The 24,146-nt window shown below is 43.5% G+C and overlaps 1 protein-coding gene across 1 annotated transcript in view; it reads right to left on the bottom strand.

Moving 5' to 3' along the window:
* Window positions 1–24,146, bottom strand: part of NOX3 (NADPH oxidase 3) — a 170,506-nt gene that overhangs the window by 9,459 nt on the left and 136,901 nt on the right. The window contains exons 12-16 of the mRNA XM_066594876.1: window positions 23,664–23,756; window positions 23,185–23,438; window positions 10,319–10,481; window positions 2,609–2,755; window positions 560–684 (exon numbers count right to left, since the gene is read on the bottom strand). Coding sequence (XP_066450973.1) covers window positions 560–684; window positions 2,609–2,755; window positions 10,319–10,481; window positions 23,185–23,438; window positions 23,664–23,756 — 782 coding nt within the window. The remainder of the gene's footprint in view (window positions 1–559; window positions 685–2,608; window positions 2,756–10,318; window positions 10,482–23,184; window positions 23,439–23,663; window positions 23,757–24,146) is intronic.

The raw sequence follows: 24,146 nt of genomic DNA, 5'->3' as shown, positions 1-24,146 counted from the left end.
TCCAGTCGAGACTCAGTCACCTCTAGGTTTCTGGAGGTCTTTATGTGGTGCCCTGTCTGTCGAGTATAGTTTTAATGTATATCTAATAAAATAAATAGATTTTAATTTTGTCTAAACTGTGAAGGAACAGGGTACTAGAGCCTCCATTCAAATGTTTAGTTTTCCACAATAAATGATCCTTTTGCTCTGATATTGTAATCACTTACTTATATCAACCTTACAATCACACAGAGAAAGTTTAATATAATCCTGACAACTCTTTCTAAGTTCTTGATTTTTTTGACAATGAGTGTATAAAGCAAAAAAGGACAATGGTCTCTAGCCAACTGAAAATGATTTATTTATTGGCTAAAATGTCTATATTTACTGTTTCTATTAAAGAATAACTGCATTTTTGTGAAACTTTTGACATGTCGCTCTTTCAGTATAAATAAGGTACGTGTACTTTTAAAGTAGACATAATATTCGATACCTGTGTAATGAAAATGAAAATCATTGTGGTTAGCAGTTCTCATGGTCATAAAGCATACAAAAAGAAGTAGTCACTAGTCTGTTTTACCCTGAATGTCTGTCTGCTATATATCTGAATTCTTTATTCCAGTTGGGTCTTCCAATATTTGTTTTATGTCTTAGTCCTGTGATAACATCCAAGTCATTATCACAATGGAAAGCTATGTGTGCAGCCTAAAGCAAAAGATAAAAAAAAAATTAAATTAAATTAAACTAAACCACAAAACACAATTCCCCTCCCCCCAACCATCCCACCACCACCCAATGCATAAGCTGGCTCATGTCACAGTTATATTCAATAATAGGTTTGCTGTTTAGACTGCCCTCCAAAAACCATCAATAGATGTCCATGTTTCAAAAATATTGTCACCTTACTTATTTCAGTAAATATTAAAGGGGTTCTCCGAGAGTGAAGAAATTCTATGTGCAGAGAATGAACTTAAATAAGAAAAATAAGCCATCCTCAAAAATCACGTGTTTCCTTGGTCCAGTGCAGGAGCACTTGTCCCCACAGTTCTAGTCCCTGAAGAAGCTCCAGTGGTGATGTAACATTCATTGTACAGGTGACCACTCAGCCAATCATGGGCATCAGCAAATACATGCCGTGCATAATATTTTTACAGCTCCCTATACCCATAAAGATTTCTGCATAGTTTAGTACAATACTTTTTTTGTCATACTTTCAGCACTGGCATCAATTGTCAAATCCTGTTGTCTTCACTTACAAAATATTCCTAGTCTACTGTACCTCACAACTAATTGGCATTCCACTAAGCAGGTAGGCTCTATTTCCATCCATCATGAACGCAGCAGACAGTTTTTTGTCTAGCGCTTGTACTGACACTGGACCCGACGACCCTGGAGGTCTCTTCCAACTCTACCATTCTATGCTCTCTAATACTCAACATGCTAGTTACATGTTTGTTGCAGAATTAAATGAAAAACTCTCCTAGTCTGCAAAGCTCTCCACAATACTACTCTGTCATACATCCACACCGTTATATCTGTTTACTAGTAATTATTAGGACATTATAGTATCAGTGTTTTTTTGTGGCACATCACACTCACAGTAGCTTGATTACCACAAAAGACAAACACAGCTTGGTTCCTCCCACAGCAGTGACATCACCACAGGTCCTTCAGCCCACTGGATCTCTGTGGTAGGTCAATGTGTTCTGTCAGGACTGCTGAGTTGTGTGGATAATTATAGTACCTGTGTTTCTGGTGGTACAATGCGCCACACAGCTCTGCTACATGGTACATGCACACACACAGCTCTACTACACCCCACACATCACACACACAGCTTGGCTTCTCCCACAGCAGTGACATCACCACAGGTCCTTCAGCCCACCGGATCTCTGTGGTGGTGGTAGGTTGTTGTCAGGACTGCTGAGTTGTGTCTTCTGAGATAATAACAGCTTGGTTGTATTTTCAGTGTGTTATTTTTGTCCTCCCCTTCCAAGAGCCCTAACGGTCTTGTTCTGCTGTCAATCAGATTCTGTGCTTTATATATGTTGTAGGACCTTCGGTGGCTGCACAAGGGGGCAGAGCAATGACATCAGCAGGGGAAGAGCATGAGAAGCACTCACATACTACAGACAAGTGGACATTGGTAGTTTGACTAACTCAGCTGTGTTTTCAGTCAGTGGCCTACACCTCTCATTCTCTCTATTTACCCTTTACACCATCCTTTCACCCCCATCTGCAGGAAGTCTGCCAGGTTGCACCCGTTCTTTGGATCTCTTTGCTCCAGACCATTAGACTTGGTACTAATATTCCCATTTTTAATGTGTACTTTATATTCATGTTTGCTCAAATATTGAATGCAACTTTATCTATATTCCCCATAGCAACACAAAGAGCTGTTCCACTGGATAAAGTTAGCATCTTGTACCTATTATGTCACTCTTCACATTCCATTTAGATCATATACTCTTATGGTCAAATACGTCTCTCTTTTTTGTCTTATTATTTGCCTACTTGTTCAGAATAATTATACATTTACTTGATTATTATTTCCTCGATTTTAGATAGCAAAAAAAGATTAATAATAATATTGATATAATTCAAGTTTTCACATAAATTAGCATTTTACCTGGGTTTCATCCCAGCCAGTGAGAAAAAGATGATAACTAAGAAAGTCCATCTTGCCTCGCTCCGACATTTGTTCTTCCAAAGAGATGAGGAGATCAGCAAACCATTCAAATGACTGAGTGTCCCGACAAAGCCAATAGAAATATATCTAAAACACAAAATCAAGTTTTTATCTGCGTTCCATTCTCCGCTAGCAGACATCATTATGTTAGTACATACTGTAAGGAAATATTTACACAGGATGAATCTATGGTGGAAAATCTGGAAGCAAATCCACGGTGAATTCCACAGTATTTTAGTGCAGATTTGCTTGCAAATTAGTGCTATGGAATAGTTTATTGAAAAGGAATACAGCTATTTACTCACCTTCTGCATCTTTCTCTCTGCCAGTTTCTCCTCGTCTCCAGACGTGAAATCTTGACCCATGTGACCACTGCAGCTGTGTTTTTGTGCAGCAGTCACATGTTCATCCAACATGTCATCACTGGAGGCTGCAGAGGTGTGTAGAGAGCTGGCAAGAACATGCAGAAGGGGAGTAAATGGTTTTTTAATTTTACAACTTTTGTCATTTCATAAAGTGCCTCTCGCTGCAGTCTTGTTACCGATGCATACTTCCTCTTAGAACTCAAAAGAGAAAATCCACAACCAAACTGCAGCTTAAATTGACAGCCACAGATATACAATCTGCACTGCAGGTCAATTTACACTGCAGATTTTTTCTGTAGCATGTGAATTTCTTGCAATCTCATTTACAACTAGAGATGAACGAGCACCAAAATGCTCGGGTACTCGTTATTCGAGACGAACTTTTCGCCATGCTCGAGGGTTCGTTTCGAGTAACGAACCCCATTGAAGTCAATGGGCGACCCGAGCATTTTTGTATATCGCCGATGCTCGCTAGGGTTTTCATTTCTGAAAATCTGGGCAATTCAAGAAAGTGATGGGAACGACACAGAAACGGATAGGGCAGGCGAGGGGCTACATGTTGGGCTGCATCTCAAGTTCCCAGGTCCCACTATTAAGCCACAATAGCGGCAAGAAGGCCCCCCCCTCCCAACAATTTTTACTTCTGAAAAACCCTCATTAGCAAGGCATACCTTAGCTAAGCACCACACTACCTCCAACAAAGCACAATCACTGCCTGCATGACACTCCGCTGCCACTTCTCCTGGGTAACATGCTGCCCAACACCCCCCCCCCCCTCCCCGCACGACCCAGTGTCCACAGCGCACACCAAAGTGTCCCTGCGCAGCCTTCAGCTGCACTCATGCCACACGCTGGCCTCATAGCCACACCACCCTCATGTCTATTTATAAGTGCGTCTGCCATGAGGAGGAACCACAGGCACACACTGCAGAGGGTTGGCACGGCCAGGCAGCGACCCTCTTTAAAAGGGGCGGGGCGATAGCCCACAATGAGCAATGAGAAATCCAATCCTGTGCCACCTCCATCAGCAGCTGCACATGTGGGCATAGCAATGGGGAACCCATGTGCCACACACTATTCATTCTGTAAAGGTGTCTGCATGCCCCAGTCAGACCGGGGTTTTTTATAAATACTCACAGGCAGGTACAACTCCGCAATGGGAATTCCGTGTGCACCCACAGCATGGGTGGCTCCCTGGAACCCACCGGCGGTATATAAATGTATCCCATTGCAGTGCCCTGGACAGCAGAGCTAACGTCAGATTAAATGCAGGTAGGCTTCGGCCCACACTGCATGCCCCAGTCAGACTGGGGTTCTTTAGAAGTGGACACATGCAGTTACAACTCCGTGTGGACCGACAGCATGGGTGGGTCCCAGGAAGCCACCGGCGGTACATAAATATATCCCATTGCATTGCCCATCACAGCTGAGGTAACATCCGATTAAATGCAGGTGGTCTTCGGCCCACACTGCATGCCCCAGTCTGACCGGGGTTTTTAATACATAGACACTGGCAGGTACAAATCCCTAATGTGAAGTCCCTGTGCACCCACATCATGGGTGGCTCCCTGGAACCCATCGGCGGTACATAAATATATCCCATTGTAGTGCCCTGCTCAGCAGAGCTAACGTCACATAGAATACAGGTGTGCTTTGGCCCACACTGCATGCCCCAGTCAGACTGGTAATATGTTTGTGTAGCAAAAGTGTAGGCCAACCCCACACACCTTGCTGTACCACGAGTGCAGGCGAAGCCCATAAAAGTTGGTGTACCAACAGTACTAATGTACCTCAGAAAACAGGTGAAACCCATTAATCGCTTTGGCTAATGTGGCTTAATTTGTAACTAGGCCTGTAGGCAGCCCAGTTAAAATAAAAATTGGTTCAGGTGTAAGTTTCAACGCTTTAATGAGAATTGAAACGTATAAACATTGTTTACTAAAGTAATATGACTGAGCCTTGTGGGCCTAAGAAAAATTGCCCGTTCGGCGTGATTACGTGAGGTTTCAGGAGGAGGAGCAGGAAGAGGAGGATGAATATAATACACAGATTGATGAAGCTAAAAGGTTCCCGTTTTTGATGGTGATAGAGAACGATGCTTACGTATTGTTTAGATACCGCTGCTGTCCGCTGGTGGAGAAGAGAAGTCTGGGGAAATCCAGGCTTTGTTCATCTTTATGAGTGTAAGCCTGTCGGTTGACAGGAGGGTACGCTTATCCGTGACGATTCCCCCAGCCGCACTAAACACCCTCTCTGACAAGACGCTAGCCGCAGGACAAGCAAGCACCTCCAGGGCATACAGCGCGAGTTCAGGCCACGTGTCCAGCTTCGATACCCAGTAGTTGTAGGGGGCAGAGGCGTCACGGAGGATGGTCGTGCGATCGGCTACGTACTCCCTCACCATCCTTTTACAGTGCTCCCGCCGACTCAGCCTTGACTGGGGAGTGGTGACATAGTCTTGCTGGGGAGCCATAAAGCTGTCAAAGGCCTTGGAGAGTTTTCCCCTGCCTGCGCTGTACATGCTGCCTGATCTCCGCGCCTCCCCTGCTACCTGGCCCTCGAAACTGCGCCTTCTGCCACTAGCACTGTCGGATGAGAATTTTACCATCAGTTTGTCCGCCAGGGTCCTGTGGTATAGCATCACTCTCGAACCCCTTTCCTCTTCGGGTATGAGAGTGGAAAGGTTCTCCTTATACCGTGGGTCGAGCAGTGTGTACACCCAGTAATCCTGTCTTTTCCCCCTCCTCCTCATGCTCCTCCTCCTCATGCTCCTCCCCTCCTCCTCCTCTTCCTCCTCAACGCGCTGGGATATAGACATGAGGGTGCTCTGACTATCCAGCGACATACTGTCTTCCCCCGCCTCCGTTTCCGAGCGCAAAGTGTCTGCCTTTATGCTTTGCAGGGAACTTCTCAAGAGGCATAGCAGAGGAATGGTGACGCTAATGATTGCAGCATCGCCGCTCACCATCTGGGTAGACTCCTCAAAGTTTCCAGGGACCTGGCAGATGTCTGCCAACCAGGCCCACTCTTCTGTAAAGAATTGAGGAGGCTGACTCCCACTACGCCGCCCATGTTGGAGTTGGTATTCCACTATAGCTCTACGCTGCTCATAGAGCCTGGCCAACATGTGGAGCGTAGAGTTCCACCATGTGGGCACGTCGCACAGCAGTCGGTGCACTGGCAGATTAAACCGATGTTGCAGGGTCCGCAGGGTGGCAGCGTCCGTGTTGGACTTGCGGAAATGTGCGCTGAGCCGGCACACCTTTCCGAGCACGTCTGACAAGCGTGGGTAGCTTTTCAGAAATCGCTGAACCACCAAATTAAAGACATGGGCCAGGCATGGCACGTGCGTGAGGCTGCCGAGCTGCAGAGCCGCCACCAGGTTACGGCCGTTGTCACACACGACCATGCCCGGTTGTAGGCTTAGCGGCGAAAGCCAGTGGTCAGTCTGCTCTGTCAGACCCTGCAGCAGTTTGCCTCTTCTCTCCTAAGCTGAGTAGTTTCAGCACGGCCAGCTGATGCTTGCCCACCGCTGTGCAGCCACACCGACTACTGGTGACGTGCTGCTGCTGACACATCTTGATTGCGAGACAGAGGTTGCGTAGGAGGAGGAGGAGGAGGGTGGTTTAGTGGCGGAAGCATACACCGCCGCAGATACCAGCACCGAGCTGGGGCCCGCAATTCTGGGGGTGGGTAGGACGTGAGCGGGCCCAGGCTCTGACTCGGTCCCAGCCTCCACTAAATTCACCCAATGTGCCGTCAGATAGATTTAGTGGCCCTGCCCACCTGTGTTTGTCCACGTGTCCGTTGTTAAGTGGACCTAGGCAGTAACCACGTTGGTGAGGGCGCGTACAATGTTGCGGGAGACGTGGTCGTGCAGGGCTGGGACGGCACATCGGGAAAAGTTGTGGCGACTGGGAACCGAGTAGTGCGGGGCCGCCGCCGCCATCATGTTTTTGAAAGCCTCCGTTTCCACAAGCCTATACGGCAGCATCTTCAGGCTGATCAATTTGGCTATGTGCACGTTTAACTCTTGAGTGTGCGGGTGCGTGGCGGCGTACTTGCGCTTGCGCTCAAACAGTTGCGCTAGCAACGGCTGGACGCTGCGCTGAGAGACATTGCTGGATGGGGCCGAGGACAGCGGAGGTGAGGGTGTGGGTGCAGGCCGGGAGACGGTAGTGCCTGTGTCCTGAGAGGGGGGTTGGATCTCAGTGGCAGGTTGGGGCACAGGGGGAGAAGCAGTTGTGCAAACCGGAGGCGGTGAACGGCCTTCGTCCCACCTTGTGGGGTGCTTGGCCATCATATGTCTGCGCATGCTGGTGGTAGTGAGGCTGGTGGTGGTGGCTCCACGGCTGATCTTGGCGCGACAAACCTTGCACACCACAGTTCGTCGGTCGTCTGCACTCTCAGTGAAAAACTGCCACACCTTTGAGCACCTCGGCCTCTGCAGGGTGGCATGGCCCGAGGGGGCGCTTTGGGAAACAGTTGGTGGATTATTCGGTCTGGCCCTGCCTCTACCCCTGGCCACCGCACTGCCTCTTCCAACCTGCCCTGCTGCTGCACTTGCCTCCCCCTCTGAAGACCTGTCCTCAGTAGGCTTAGCAAACCAGGTGGGGTCAGTCACCTCATCGTCCAGCTGCTCTTCCTCCGAATCCTCTGTGCGCTCCTCCCTCGGACTTACTGCAATTACTACTACCTGAGTGATAGACAACTGTGTCTCATCGTCATCATCCTCCTCACCCACTGAAAGCTCTTGAGACAGTTGCCGGAAGTCCCCAGCCTCATCCTCCGGACCCCGGGAACTTTCCAAAGGTTGGGCATCGGTCACGACAAACTCCTGCGGTGGAAGAGGAACCATTGCTGCCCATTCTGGGCAGGGGCCCGAGAACAGTTCCTGGGAGTCTGCCTGCTCCTCAGAATGTGTCATTGTAATGGAGTGAGGAGGCTGGGAGGAAGGAGGAGCAGCAGCCAGAGGATTCAGAGTTGCAGCAGTGGACGGCGTAGAAGTCTGGGTGGTCGATAGATTGCTGGATGCACTTTCTGCCATCCACAACAGGACCTGCTCACACTGCTCATTTTCTAATAAAGGTCTACCGCGTGGACCCATTAATTGATTCTGGGGACCCCTGAAACTTGCCTCTCTCCTAATCCCGCAGCAGTCAGCTGCGATACACCTGGGTCAGGAGCTCGGCCTGTGCCCACACCCTGACTTGGGCCTCCGCGTCCTCGCCCGCGTCCACGTCCTCTAGGCCTACCTCTACCCCTCAGCATGGTGTATTACGAGTAGAGCAGAAACAGAATGCTGTAATTAAATGTGTCGCTTATTGGCCTGTGGTTGGAGGCTGACTTCGCTTACAGAACGCACAGCAGAGCCAGGAAACAATTTTGCGCACGCCTGCACTGAGACGTAGGTGCGTATGACTGAGCTAGTGGAATTCACAGCGCAGAAGCAGTCAAGTGGCCAAAGGCCACTAGTAGGCCTTAAGTATTTTGCTTCTATTTTTTTAAATGCTGAGCTGATACAGCAGACAGATACTGTAGGCAGCGTATATTATGTATACTGTTTCCCTCTGACGGGATGACGGCGGTGATGTAACGGAGACAGCAGAGCCAGGAAACAATTTTGTGCATGCCTGCACTGAGACGTAGGTGCGTATGACTGAGCTAGTGGAATTCACAGCGCAGAAGCAGTCAAGTAGCCAAAGGCCACTAGTAGGCCTTAAGTATTTTGCTTCTATTTTTTTAAATGCTGAGTTGATACAGCAGACAGATACTGTAGACAGCGTATATTATGTATACTGTTTCCCTCTGGTGGGATGACGGCGGTGATGTAACGGAGACAGCAGAGCCAGGAAAGAATTTTGCGCACGCCTGCACTGAGACGTAGGTGCGTATGACTGAGCTAGTGGAATTCACAGCGCAGAAGCAGTCAAGTGGCCAAAGACCACTAGCAGGCCTTAAGTATTTTGCTTCTATTTTTTTAAATGCTGAGCTGATACAGCAGACAGATACTGTAGGCAGCGTATATTATGTATACTGTTTCCCTCTGGCGGGATGACGGCGGTGATGTAACGGAGAAAGCAGAGCCAGGAAACAATTTTGCGCAAGCCTGCTGTAACGCTTAGCTGCGTATTAATTAGGACTACTACCCCCAGCAGACACGCAGTACACTGAAGACGGTCACAGGCAGACCAAATATAGTATTTTTCCCCAATTTTTTTGAAAAAGCCCACTGCCTATATAGCCTGTATATCTCTTTCCCTGTACCACTGTCCCTGCCTCACCAGTACTGGCCCTATACTCTGTACAATGACTGCAGACTGAGGACGCAATGCTCTGCACGCCCAATATACAAAAAAAAGAATAAATTGTGCAACACTGCTAAAAGCAGCCTCAACAGCACTGCACACGGTCAGATGTGGCCCTAAGAAGGACTGTTGGGGTTCTTGAAGCCTAATATAACTCCTAACGCTCTCCCTATAGCAGCAGCAGCATCAGCAGCACTGTCCCTGATCTATGTCAGAATGCATCTGTGGCGAGCCGCGGGCGGGGCAGATTTAAATACTCGGGTGACACCTGATCTCCCCAGCCACTCACTGCAGGGGGGTGGTATAGGACTGGAACATCACTGGAGGAAGTTGTAATGCCTTCCATGTCTTTCTATTGGCCAGAAAAGCGCGCAAATGTCTCAGAGATGAAAGTGAAAGTAACTCGAACATCGCGTGGTGTTCGTCTCGAGTAACGAGTATCTCGAACACCCTAATACTCGAACGAGTATCAAGCTCGGACAATACGCTCACTCATCTCTATTTACAACACATTGCTTGCACTGTAATATGCTGTATATTTTCCAAACACATATCTGCCCCATGTGCACATACCCTAATTGGGGAATTTCTCTAAATATTATTATTACTCTGAAACAAGAAATACGTATTTTTAATAAACTTACACATGATTGCATGAAAGTCATAGTAGCTATTATTTTTTATAAAGAAAAAAGTTGCATGAGACAGCAAGGAGGAGACAAAAATTAAACCATTCTACAAAAATTACAAACAAAAATTTCCGCTAATTACTGAACAGTCACTGCATGTCACAAAATAAAACATTTCAGTTAAGCAGCTCTAATTTATTTCTTGGCAAAGACCAGTTTCACGTGTGTCAAATTTGGGCACATTTGTGCAGCCACTAGTCTTGGTCTGACCATGGCTTTACTGTTTAGAACTGAGGGCTTCATAGGGTTACTGGCTTTTGTAAAACTGTCCAGACCAATTACTATTACCTTTCTTAATCTCATATCATTACTTGGAGAGCAGTATTTATACCATACGGATTTTAGCACAGATGCAAATGGTGTAACTCCAATCCCTGCTGCAATGCAGACACTGATATGATAGTGGAATACATTAGCTGCAGCTGATCCGTAAGGTCCATCAACAGCCAATCTAGAATGAAAAAAAAAACACATGAGAGAATACAAAAATACAAAATAAAAATACGGTACATGAATAGTTATCTATTTTCAATCTAAAATCTTTAAATGGTATTTCCATTTTAGACATTAATGTCATGTCCACAGGATATGCTTAAAAAGTACGGTAATAGCGGATCCAGATCTGTTTTTATCATTTCTGTTTTTCTGTTCATCGTAGGAGAGCTAGATCTATATATATAAAGACGAAAGCCCTCACTGACTCACTGACTCACTCACTGACTGACTGACTCGCCACTAATTCTCCAACTTCCCGGTGTCGTAGAAACATGAAATTTTGTAAAAGCATAGATTATGTCATAAATAGGAAAAGTTAATGGGTCCCAACTCGATTATTCAATTCTAGCATAAAAGAACTAGCGTCCAAATTTTACGTACGGAATCTAATTCTCTCACTTCTTGGTGTAATAGAAAGTTAAAATTTGCCACGAGCATTGATTATGTCATAAATAGGAAAAGCTAATAGGTCCCAACTCGATTATTCAATTCTAAGCGCAAAAGAATTAGTGCCAAATTTTACGTACGGAATCTAATTCACTCACTTCCCGGTGTCATAGAAACTCGAAATTTGGCACAAGCATTGATTGTGTCATAAATAGGAAAAGTTATTGGGTCCCAACTTGATTATTCAATTCTATGCGCAAAAAAATTAGCGTCCAAATTTTACGTATGTAATCTAATTCTCTCACTTGAAATTTGGCATGAGCATTGATTATTATGTCATACATAGGAAAAGTTAATGGGTCCCAACTCAATTATTCAATTCTATGCGCAAAAGAATTAGCGTCCAAATTGTACTTACGTGATCTAATTCTCTCACTTCCCAATGTCATAAAAACTTGAAATTTGGCATGAGCATTGATTATATCATAAATAGGAAAAGCTAATGGGTCCCAACTCGAAAATTCAATTCTAAGCGCAAAAGAATTAACGTCTACATTTTACATACGGAATCTAATTCTTCAACTTCCCAATATCATAGAAATTTGAAATTTGGCACGAACATTGATTGTGTCATAAATAGGAAAAGCTATTGGGTCCCAACTCGATAATTCAATTCTAAGCGCAAAAGAATTAGCATCCAAATTTTACGTACAGAATCTAATTCTCCAACTTCCCAATGTCATAGAAATTTTGCACAAGCATTGATTATGTCATAAATAGGAAAAGTTAATGGGTCCCAACTCAATTGTTCAATTCTAAGCGCAAAAGAATTAGCGTCCAAATTTTACGTACGTAATCTAATTCTCTCACTTGAAATTTGGCACGAGCATTGATTATTATGTCATACATAGGAAAAGTTAATGGGTCCCAACTCGATTATTCAATTCTATGCGCAAAAGAATTAGCGTCCAAATTTTATGTAGAAAATCTAATTCTCTCACTTCCCGATGTCATAAAAACTTGAAATTTGGCACAAGCATTGATTATATCATAAATAGGAAAAGTTAATGGGTCCCAACTCGATTATTCAATTCAAGCGCAAAAGAACTAGCGTCCAAATTTTACATACGGAATCTAATCCTCTTACTTCCCGGTGTCATAGAAATGTGAAATTTTGCACGGGCATTGATTATATCATAAATAGGAAAAGTTAATGGGTCCCAACTCGATTATTCAATTCTAAGTACAAAACAATTAGCATCCAAATTTTACGTACGGAATCTAATTCTTTCACTTCCCGGTGTCATAGAAACTTGAAATTTGACACAGGCATTGATTATGTCATAAATTGGAAAAGTTAATGGGTCCCAACTCGATTATTCAATTCTAAGCGCAAAAGAATTAGCATCCAAATTTTACGTACGTAATCTAATTCTCTCACTTCCCGATGTCATTTTATATAAAGGAAACGTCGCATGGTTACCTTCACATGGTGTTTCCTGGGTAATGCAAAGAACCATGCAAAATGGTGAACATATTTTTTTCCCGGTATCTCTAAAGTAACGAAGACTTCATAAGATTTTCCGTGTGAACACCACGTGTTGGCAGGCGCACTCGGACACATCCGCCGCGCTGAAGAAAAAAGATCCGGCCTGCACGGAGAGGAGCTACACTGAATCTGGAGAAGTAAGCAGCTCCTTTTTCCCTGTCATGTCTGCAGGCATGCACGGATTCCTCTGCAGGATTCAGCAGTGCAATCCAAGCGTGCAAGTGGACATAAGGCCTTATTTAGATGATTCCCTGGTATTGACCTTTAATAAATTTGCTAGTTTCCTCAGTAGACATTTGTTTTCCCTTACATATCTTAATATAATCCAAACACAGAAACCGCATAAACAGAGCGCTGCTCTACACCTTTTTAAAAAAAAGCAAAGACCATAGTTCAGCAATGAACCCTATCATAAAACTTCACCTCTGGGTTCCAAAGTTCTAGTCGTTCTACATTATGAATCTGTTTGCATTACACACATTGGATAAATCAAGATATATCAACTGTGCTGAAATACCAAGTTTACATTTGCAAAATGGAATAGTTGTCTTAATAGGTGAAACAGATGTTAAAATAATGTGAGACTACGGTCCCTCAGTACAGTAACTGCAATGCATCCGAAGCCCTGTCCACCCGCAGCAGCCAAAGGCTGTATATTTTGTCAATAATGCTGCCCTTTAAGGGTACTTGCATGCAGGCAATTTAATAGTTATGCCCAAGATTTATGGATGCAACTTACATCAGACAGCACTCAGACACCCCATCCATGTGCTGTCCAATGTGCTGAGCACTGAACATTGACATGAGCTATTCTCATCTAAAAATTGGACAAGCTGCAAATTGTTTTACTTGGACTATCAGTTCGAGTTAAAAAAAAGTCAAAAAGTCTGTAAGTATGCACCCATTCAAATGAATGGTCACTATTTCCATCTAAATTTCGGACAATTTTTTGTCTGAAAATCAAATTGAAAACACGTGTGTGCATGTACCCTTATTGTCAAAATCCACTCACTGGCTGCTGTGGTTGGGGGTTGCTTCAACTGCACAGCAGTTACTGCATTCTACCCTAATTGGAGGCAGCAGAGTTTATGTGCAAAGAACAGTTATGGCTGAAGTACATCTTTATGGCAGCCTGGACATGAATAGAGAAGAAAAGAAGATGATTTCAGGGGGCACAGCATGTTCATTTCAAGTGCACACTGGAGATTCCGGTGGCACGGTGAGTAGCACTATTCAGGTGATGCAGTATGTGGCGCTTATAATTTCAGAAGAGATAAAGATAAAAGAGGAAAATATTCTATAAAGGTCAAACATAGCTGGAAGAAGTCATGAAAATTTGGACCAGCTGCAGAAGAAAAGAAACAGCGTCACCTGTGAGTCATTCAGTTTCATTGTGAATTCTGTCTCTTACTGCGTCACATCAGTATTATGATCACATATAAGGTCCATGGCATTCCTGCTTGTGAAATTATAACCCTTTACACATCTGTACCATTGTTTAGGTCATAATGGAAGTTGTAGATTCACATGGTAATAACTTCTATAGAACACCATGGGGTGCTAGTAATGCTTTGTTATATCAAGTATACTAAAAGATTTTTTCAGTGCTACTCAGGTGCAGTACAGAAAGTTAACACATTGTTTTAATCGTGTGGTAAATGTAAAAAAGAAAACAGGGACCCACTGAAACCAGATAGTAAAACATTTTATTTTTCTATTCTGCTTTTATTTTCTGATTATAGCTTTTTTATTTGGGGACAGCCATCTTGCCTGAGCTGCAGAGATTTGAAGCTTATTCATTTTTACATATAGGGCATGCTCAGAGTGCAGAACACATGCTCTCGCTATTCATCAATGCCTGGAGCATATCTTGAGCACATTATGTATCTATTCATCATTACTGGAGCACACCGCACAGAGCATACTTGGATTGTGCTGGCTGTGCTCCATTGAAAAGCAAGGTTGCACTGTCACGGATTACTCTGGGAGTAATCCAACAGTGTAAATATGAATATGCCTATGCTTTTACAGCAACTTTTAGAGATATACTTTAGAGCAGCCTCATGGGCTATTCATACAATGCACAATTGACTTCTATGGGAGACTGCTCTGGATATGCTCTGTGCAAAGACCACTATGCTGAAAGGGTAATAGGTAAACTATGACTATCCCATCACCTATTGTGAATGGTGGTGTAAATGTTACCTCAGTATAGGTGTTACCTTTGATTGTAATTGTATGTGCGAAGGTAATGAGATTCAATGCTTTTCTCTATAGAACAGACCTTTTTAGATGCGCTGATAAATCGTTCAGTGTAAATGCTGCCCGACTGAACAGCGAATGAGATTTTGTTCTCCTCACATACATTGTTCAGTTTCTGCATGCCGGAAACTGAAGCAGGGATCGGCCCATGTAAATAGGCAGTCATTCACCTATGAATGACTGTTTCCTGTGAATGAAGGTGGCTGGACCGATTCGTACTCCACTGCGCCTCCATTCACTCAGCAATAATCATTCTTGTTTGAAAGTAAAGGAACAATTATTGCTAGGACGACCTGTTGAGTATCTGCGCCTAACAAAAGAAAATTCACCAAAATATTTGTTGCACGGGATTGGAGCCTCAGGTGTAATAGCCGCAGGTCTGGAGAGTAGTCAGAAGGGAAGCCAGGGGTTGATATCAGAAGGTATAATAGAATTGCAGAGGGGCAGACAGTACTGAGTCATAAAATCATAGAATGGTAGAGTTGGAAGGGACCTCCAGGGTCATCTGGTCCAATCCCTTGCTTAGTGCAGAATTCACTAAATCATCCCAGACAGATATTTGTCCAGCCTTTGTTTGAACACTTCCATTGATGGAGCCTTTTCACTGTAGCAGAAGGATCAAAAATTGAATTAAATCAGACCTTTTACTGTAAAGATCCTTTTCCCATCTATTAAAAATTAACTTTTATTATACCTAGATCTAAAATCATTGACCAAACTTTAGACAAACAAACATACATCTACAACACATGACACCTAAGTGTCAGAAATAGGTCATAGGTGAGGGAAGAATATTTTCTAAATCTTCAGGACAACTATTACATTGGGGTGGGGAGGTTTGGTTAACCCCTTAGTGACCAGCCCATAGTCTTTTTATGTCCTAGCAAAGTGGGCTTTAATCCCTGAGGACGTAAAAACATGCTTCCTGCAGGGATTAAAGTAACGTGGGCTATAGACGTGACAGCTCCATGCTGTCAGTGCCCGCAGGTAGCCGACAGCCTGGAGCTGTCATCCCAGGCTGCAGGGAGTTTCCCCTGGCAATGCAATTGGCGCTATTCAATGCATAGCGTCGATCGCATTAAAGTGCAAAAAAGTTTTTAAAAAGTTAAAGATTCAGCTGCCCCCTTGGATTGGATCCATGGGGGCAGATTAGATTACTCACCCCGGTCCTCTGTGCTGTCCCATGCTAATCTGGTCCTCCGGGACCATACGCCAGCCTTTTGCGCATGCGCGCCACACAGATGATGTCACGCGCATGCGCAGAAGGCCGGGACCCCCGGCAAGTTTAAAATCTCCTGGCTCCCGGCTCCTGAGGGTAGCCGGGAACCAGGAGATGTCACCGCGGACCGCGGGGACCATGGGGGAGGTGAAAAAACTCACCACTGGTTCTCCGCAATGTCCCGATCTTCCGAGACCTGAAGTCCCCTTCTGTGCTACGCCCCCGATGTCATTCATTGGGCGCGTGCACAGAGGGGCTCACGCCCTGGGATATTCAAAATCCCTCTGCTCTTGGCTACCATTTGTAGCCAAGAGCAGAAAGATGTCACCGGGGATGTGATCACTGTTATCCAGTGGATAACAGTGATTATTTAAAGTTAAAAAAAGAGTGTAAAAAAGTATTTTTAAAAAAGTTTTAAAAAGCTGAAAAAGCTTACGTTTCATCTCCCCTCACGGATCATATCCATGAGGGAGGATGAAATTACGTACCTAAAGCCCCCAGATTTATCAGCGGACCTTACCCCAGCTTCTGCGCACGCTCCCATTGTCAAAATGGCAGACGCATGCGCAAAAGCCGTGGATTGCCAGGGTAATTTAAATTCTCCCTGCTCCTGGCTACAAAACTTAGCCAAGAGCCTGGAGATTTCACGAGGGGCTGCAGTGAGCAGTTCCTGGTCACGTGTTCGCCGTTATCCAATGGATAATGGCGATCACGTAAAAGTTAAAAAAAAAATTGAAGTTTCATCTCCCCTCATTGATGCAATCAGTGAGAGGACATGAAACTGTTTACCAGAGGCCTCCGTATTTGAATCCCAACGTGATCCTCCTACGTGAACCTTCCCAGATTCTGCACATACGACCACCGGACACATGCGCAGGAGCCGGGGAGCCCAGGAAATTTAACATCTCCTTGCTTCCGGCGACCAACGGTCGCCGAGAGCCTGGTGCAGTGACCTCGTTGAGTGGTCTCTGGTCACATGATAAAAAGGTAGCGATCTACCTTGAGCCGGTCTCACATGACCGGATAGGATGAAGGATTCCGCATGCATCTGATCCGCATTACTACGTGGATCAATCAAATGCATTGGATTACACAATTCCACTCACATTAGCGGGTCGGAATTATGTAATCCACTGGCAGAAAAGAAAACGCAGGTTCTATTTTACCGCAGATATCCACAACATAGAGCCCATTGTGCTCCATGGTCGCAGATATACCCGCAGCCTATACGCAACTACATTCTGTATGAGCTGCGGGTACCAGTGTCATTGCTAAGCAACAGCGTGGGTAATACGAACAAAAAAAAGGTGTACTGCGCATGACTGCCTGTGTGAGTACGCAGTTATGCGCAGTACATTACTCGGCCGTATGCAGTGCCATGGCTGGCTCACAGCTGGGTTCCGCTGCAGGCCTCAACAAGTGGATTCCACATACAGCCGTGTGAGCCCGGCATTATTCAGATCACTACCTGTAATACGTAATTAACAAGAAGCTCCGGGAACGCTCACCTTTCTGCAGTTCCAGGAGCAGCTTGTTGAGGGCCTCTGTGTGAGACCGCCGCACCTCCCCAAGCTTACGAAGCCTCACAGAGCGCTACTTTTTACACCCAGTCCCTGCCACTGCGGTCAAAAAATACCCCCCAATAAACAAAGCATGAGAGGAGGCTGGGATACCCGGATGTATTGCCCCATGTACCCATCCCAACCAGGCCCCAGTAATTACCCCTGTCTTCGGAAATACTACACAGTTCACATTATTACTTTTATCTAAGATTTGGGGAATGCCAAAAAGGGCATGGGGGGGGATGGGGGGATTTTTAGGGTGTCAATTTTTATTCCGTACAAGTGAGCAATGGGGCCTGGAATTTATTCAGTTGTGCCCTGCAATCCAACGAGTATTCCCTCCATTATAGGCCTTGCCATGTGTCCTGTAAATAGATTAGGGCCACAATGGGTATGTTTCTGAACACGGAACAAACAGGGGGATCCATTTTGGGGTAAACGTCTTCATTCCTATGTACACTGTACAAAAAAACTGTTTTTAAATTGACACAATTGCCAAAAAAATGAAAATCGTAATTTTTTCCAACTGCTTTATTTAGATTCATTCAAACAATGTGGGGTCAAAATATGCAGTACACCCCTAGAGAAATTCGTTAAGGGGTCTAGTTTTCAAAATGGGGTCATTTGAGGGGGTTCGTTATTTTTTGGCCGCTCAATGGCTCTACAAGTGGGCAATGGGGCCTGGAATTTATTCAGTTGTACCCTGAAATCCAACTGGTGCTTCTTCCATTATAGGCCTTGCAATGTGTCCTGTAAGTAGATTAGGACCACAATGGGTATGTTTCTGAATACAGAACAAACAGGGTTATCCATTTTGGGGTGAAAGTCTTCATTTATATGTGTGCTGTCCAAAAAAACCTGTTTTTAAATTGACACAATTGCCCAAAAAATGAAAATCGTAATTTTTTCCTACTGCTTTGCTTAGATTTATTCAAAATTTGTAGGGTTAAAATACACAGTACACCCCTAGATGAGTTTGTTAAGGGGTCTAGTTTTCGAAATGGGGTCATTTGTAGGGGTTCTCTATGGTTTTGGGTGCTCAAGAACTCTACAAGTGTGCTATGGGACATAAAAGGCCTTCAAGCAAAATTTATGTTCTAAAAGCCACCGACTACTCCTTTCATTTTGGGCCCCGTTGTGCATCCAGACATAAGATAAGGGCCATAATGGGTATATTTCTGAGAACAGGACAAACAGGTGTTTCCATTTTGGGGTGCAAGTCTGCATTGATATGTGTGCTGTACAAAAAAAGCTGTTTTTAAAATGACAATTGCCCCAAAAAATGAAAATCACAATTTTTTCCTTTTGCTTTGCTTGAATTCATTTAAAAACTGTGGTGTCAAAATGGTCAGCACACCCCTAGATAAATTAATTAATCATGCGCGGGTGCAGTGGCAGGGTCAGGCTTTTAGAATTAGCGTTATTAGGAACAGAGGCTGCGTCAGGACTAGGAGGCAGGAACTTGATAGCTGGAAGCATGGAACAAGGCTGTGGAGCGGAACTGTCCACAGGCTGGATGGCTCAGTAGTGAGAGCTACCAACCAAGAGCAGGAGATTCCTGACACTGTCATTCCATTCATCTCCATAGGAATAATAGAGATGGGAAAGTGCTTCTACTTGGCTATCTTTGTCAGTCTCATAGAGATCAACTGCCACTCCATTCATTCTGGGGTGTACTGGATATCCATTCTCATGATTGGTGGGGATACCTGCAATCAGATCCACACTGATCATACACTTATACTTTGTTCTGTAGATGGAAGATAAGTGTTAAAGCTGACACAACCCATTTAAAAGGGGTGTGATTTGTAAAAACGGCATTGAAAGGAAAAAACATTAAATATTTTCCTACACTGAACTTTGCTGCTATATTTCTATTATAACTCTGCCAGTAAGAACTATACATAGCAGCATAGGCCTCACTCTACTGTTGTGTGTAGGACTGTCGTGTCCTGTAAAGCATCTGGAATTTAAACCCATGCCTTCATCAATATCTGGCTTCGTAACAATACAGTCCTCCTAGGGAAACCCTTAGGGTATGTTCACATGGAAGGGAATAGCTGCAGAATGTCCGCAGCGGACAATCTGCAGCAGATCTGAAGCTGAAAGTCTTCAGCAAAATCCACAACACTGGGTGAATTTTGGTGCAGTATTCACCCCGTAATTCAGAAGAGGTGGATTCCGAATCGTATCCAGAGCTAAAATTGACCTGCAGTGTATTTAAATTCTGCATCGCATGCCAATTTCGGCACTGGTTTTGTACTGAAATTTTCCGCAGTGTGTGGACGAGATTTTAAAAAATCTCATCCACTTTGCTGATACTGTACATGTCGCCGTTTTTCCATGCAGAGGATCCGGCAAATCTTACACATACTGTAAATGTTGAGGATTTCTTGCAGCTAAAAATGCATTAAAAAAAATGCTTCAAAATCCACACTCTTGGTGCAGACTTTGACTAGGAATCAGGTGCATATCTGCAGCTGATTTCAGCAGTTATAGCACTCCCCTTCACCTCACAATACTTAATGCTGTCAGCGCACCCTGTCACCCAGCAGTCTCTAGTCGGTGATATGGATCATAGATATACAACTAATTCCTAGTCAAAATCCACACCGATTTTGATGCGTTTTTTGATACGGAAATTCTGCAGATTCTGCCATGAAATTTTCTGCTGCGGAAAATCTGCAGCATTTCAGCTATGTGTAAATGTATCCTTAGAACATAGCGTTTTGCAATGACTGTGGGGGGTCTAGAGCCTACCCCTCCCATCTTTCTCCAGGTTGTTTCCAGATACATTTTCATTTATTATAAACAAGGATTGAGTCGAAGCTGCTCAGCAGCGTGTAATCTTGATTTTCCAGCACCATATACTATCAAGAGTGACTTCTATCTACCCTTCCCTTCCACCAGCTCAACCACATATCTGAATCAGAACGTCTCTCTTTACCTATGTTCCTGGAACATGATTTCCCTGAGTTAACTGTAAGGGTTCTTCCCATAAAGTGTCCCACAAAACATAAATGGAGACCAGATGGCCTCTGTGTTTTATTTCAGGAATTGAAGTTCTGAGGTCCCAAGGCAGACGTGGTGATATTGACAAAAAACTGTTATGCAAGGAAGCTTTGTGGATTTACCGTTTAAATACTGTTAATCCCAACGGTCTAAATGAAAACCTATGCTTCAATTGTTTTCTTTAACTTGATTCCCTGCGGTTCCACCACCTGAAGAAACTACAACCGGCTTTAGTAATTAATCATTTCTCTATTATGAGACTATCGTATTATCACGTATCAAGTTAACAATATACCATTTTGTTGTATCCCTCTATCTCTCCATCCAAATTATTTCCCTAGACAAAGGATTTTACCAGCTTATAAATACCCAAATATGACTATACGTCCTTGTTATATCGTTTAAAATATCCGTCTATGCATATTGCATTTATCTATGCATATAACTGTTATTCTCTATCACTAATATTGACTGCTAAAAACTGCTAAAAAGCTAAAAAACATCTCAGGTTGCTTCATTATGGTTAATACTGTCATAACGAATAAGCATAATGTACTTTCTCATTAGCATATATCCTTCTCACATCTATAACAGCATCCCATGCATACAGTCACATGATCGGGCAACCAGTCTGTCATGTGACCGCCTCTCCATGGTGACGAATAACACACATTAGTAGACACTGCCCAGACATGAAACTACTCTCCACGTCACCCAGCGTCGCGCCGCGGTCACGTGACCGGCGTGATGACGTCACACGGCGATACGCGCATGCGCGTTCGCTAGTACACAACGGGACTGTTTTCAAGCATTTATTCATGGAAATTCAACGGTTATCACAGCGATCTGACAGTACATTAGTCCTCTACAGCACTGCACCTATGATACATTGAGCTATTTACATCCTCCACGTCATCCCACGTCGCGCCGCGGTCATGTGACCGACGTGATGACATCACACGGTGACGCGCGCATGCGCGATCGCTAGTATATAACGGGAATGTTTTTTTGCTCCTATTCACCTAATCCAGCGGTTATCATAGCGATCAGACAGTATATTGGTCCTCTACAGCAGTGCCCCCAGGAGAATCATATCTCACTGACATCTGAGATACAATTGCACGTAAGCTTTGAGGCAATTTAGCACTGGAGTTTATAACTCCTCCCATCTTAACAGCACATTGGCTCACTGTTGTTACACACCCTCTAAGGGGCGGATCTTCAGGGTATATAGCTGGGAACACCTTGGGCTTGCAGTCATATGCCTTATACTCACCATCAGAGTTATAGGCTCTACTACTCTGTCCTCTTTCCATCTTTTTTGTCTGGTATCTATGTCCTCCGGTCTTATCTTAGACCGTTCTATCTGAGATGTAACTGTAGCAATTTACTTTCTTTAGCTAGTATACAAAGCGCTTAGTCGTGACTAGGTTATCTTTAACCACTTTGGAGTTTACAACTTGACTCTGTAATTAGAGTCTGTTAACCACAATACTGGCAGTACTCTCGGCTCCATATGCTCAAGATCAACTTGTCCCTCAAGCTGAGGAGCTAGGGAGTTTTGACTTACCATATCGCTTTGCTTATAATAGCCAATAGGCAGGCATTGTACACTGCCGCTATTACCCCAGCAATTATTGATCAGACTTAATTTTGAGTCCTTTTGATCTACTCCATATAGTCAAAGCGATTAAGTATATTTGACCGAGCTTTGACATCGTTTAAGCTACCCTATATGATCTTCTGATACCAATATAAGATACTCTGACAGAGGCTCGATACACTTTACAGAGCATTCTTCTATAGGCTATTCAATTATTGGATCTACCAATATACAAAAAGCGCATCAACTCAAGCACTTTTTCTATGGGCAACCATCTAATGTACTTACCAACAAGTAATTTTTCGCTCCTGATGAACTGCTGTACACATCAGTAGAGAAACGCGTCGAGCAACTCTATCCTTGAGCAAACTCATCTCTTTTGAGCTTTTTCATCCCAGTAAGATACACTTTTCCATCTGCCCAAAGCCACAAGTTTTGACATCTGGTTTATATGAGAGTGTCCATCATTACATCTTATACATGCTCTTTCATGTGAAACCCTGATGAATAAAGTCAGGAGTCACAATAATAAAGTGCCATTAGTTATCTACCTCACAACAAGGACCATTGAGTCCTTACTATCAAATTTTGATAGTCGCACCAAAACTAAGGTCATGGCGGAGCTTGATCACCTCCACCCTGACCCTTATACTTTGTGTCGTCAATTTATGTTTTCACGTTCGTCTGTCAGCCCATGTCTTAAACAATTTTATTTAGACAACTAATAAAAGTTATATTTTAATCGTCTAGTTCTGTGAAGGGCTTCATTATACTTGAAACACTTAGATGTGTTTTATTTCACATTTATCTTTCAATTGTTATGTTTATAAATATTGCAATATCAAGGTGGGACTGCTGCATTGACTCTGCTACTACTTCAGTGCTGATACATGTTTCTTCTAATTGAGATATATATTATCATTATAACTGCATCACCTGAAGACTGCTAAAAAGTTAAATAAAATTGGTTTATATAAAAAACTATACATAACACTTTTCAGGGTCACAGAGAACAAAATTCTGATTGAGGAATTAAAATGCATATAATAAGAATTTTTTTCACACCTTGGCAGCTGCCATGGCTCTAAGCGCAGATTCCTGTTTGCCCCACATTCTGCAAAAAGTCCTCTAGTCCAGTCTCCAACAGCCCTCACATGCACACTAAAGAATGGCTCTTCTGGTGCTGAAGTTAATGTGAATGGATGCCACTCTAGACATGAAACAGCGGAGCATTGAAGAAAAATATATTGGCCTGGTTCCATTGCAAAACCACTTTTCTTCATTTGAATTTCTAGAACACTGGATGAGTGAGTCACAACCTAGAAAAGAATAACCTATATTTACCAGCAGTAAAACCAAGTAACCAATCATGTAAAAGAAAAATCTACATCAGAGACCGTGGATTTGGTGACAGGTAAAGTATGAGAAAAGACAGAAGTTTTCAAGTGCTGCTTTAAACTTGGCAACATTATCGCATCCAGTCAAACACACATTTAAAAGGAACATGTTAAAAACTATTTTGTCAGTCTCATTATAATTGTTACCTTTGTGATAACAACATTTTGCTTAGATCTCCAAAATCGAATTATCCTTTCAAAAATATATAAACCCAAAGGAAAAACAACCCATTTCCATGTCTAAGAAGAAAAAGCATTGTTAGTGTTGTGTGTAAATGCAAAAGTTTCAACCAAGAAAGTATTCAAAACTAAATTATGAAGACAGTTGAAAATGAGAAATTATATATAATGAATCAGAAAAATTGAGAGATGATGTGTCGGGGATCGACAGTCATGTGAAAATGTAAGGACACCTCAAATAACTGTTTTTACATTTTTAATATATGTTGACATTTCCATCTAAACAATATATAAAGATCAAGCTGCTCTAATGGAGCACAAAAAACATTAATACATTGATTCTATAATAATTTCTTATAATCAAATACAGATATTTAATTTTCTTATGTATAAAAAGTAAGTACATATATTACATACACACCTACATATTTCACAACCTTAAAGAATAAA

Source organism: Eleutherodactylus coqui, chromosome 3, assembly GCF_035609145.1.
Source record: "Eleutherodactylus coqui strain aEleCoq1 chromosome 3, aEleCoq1.hap1, whole genome shotgun sequence".
NCBI lineage: Eukaryota > Metazoa > Chordata > Amphibia > Anura > Eleutherodactylidae > Eleutherodactylus > Eleutherodactylus coqui.
The sequence above is the reverse complement of the archived record's forward strand: the minus strand, read 5'-3'. Positions and strand labels throughout refer to the sequence as shown.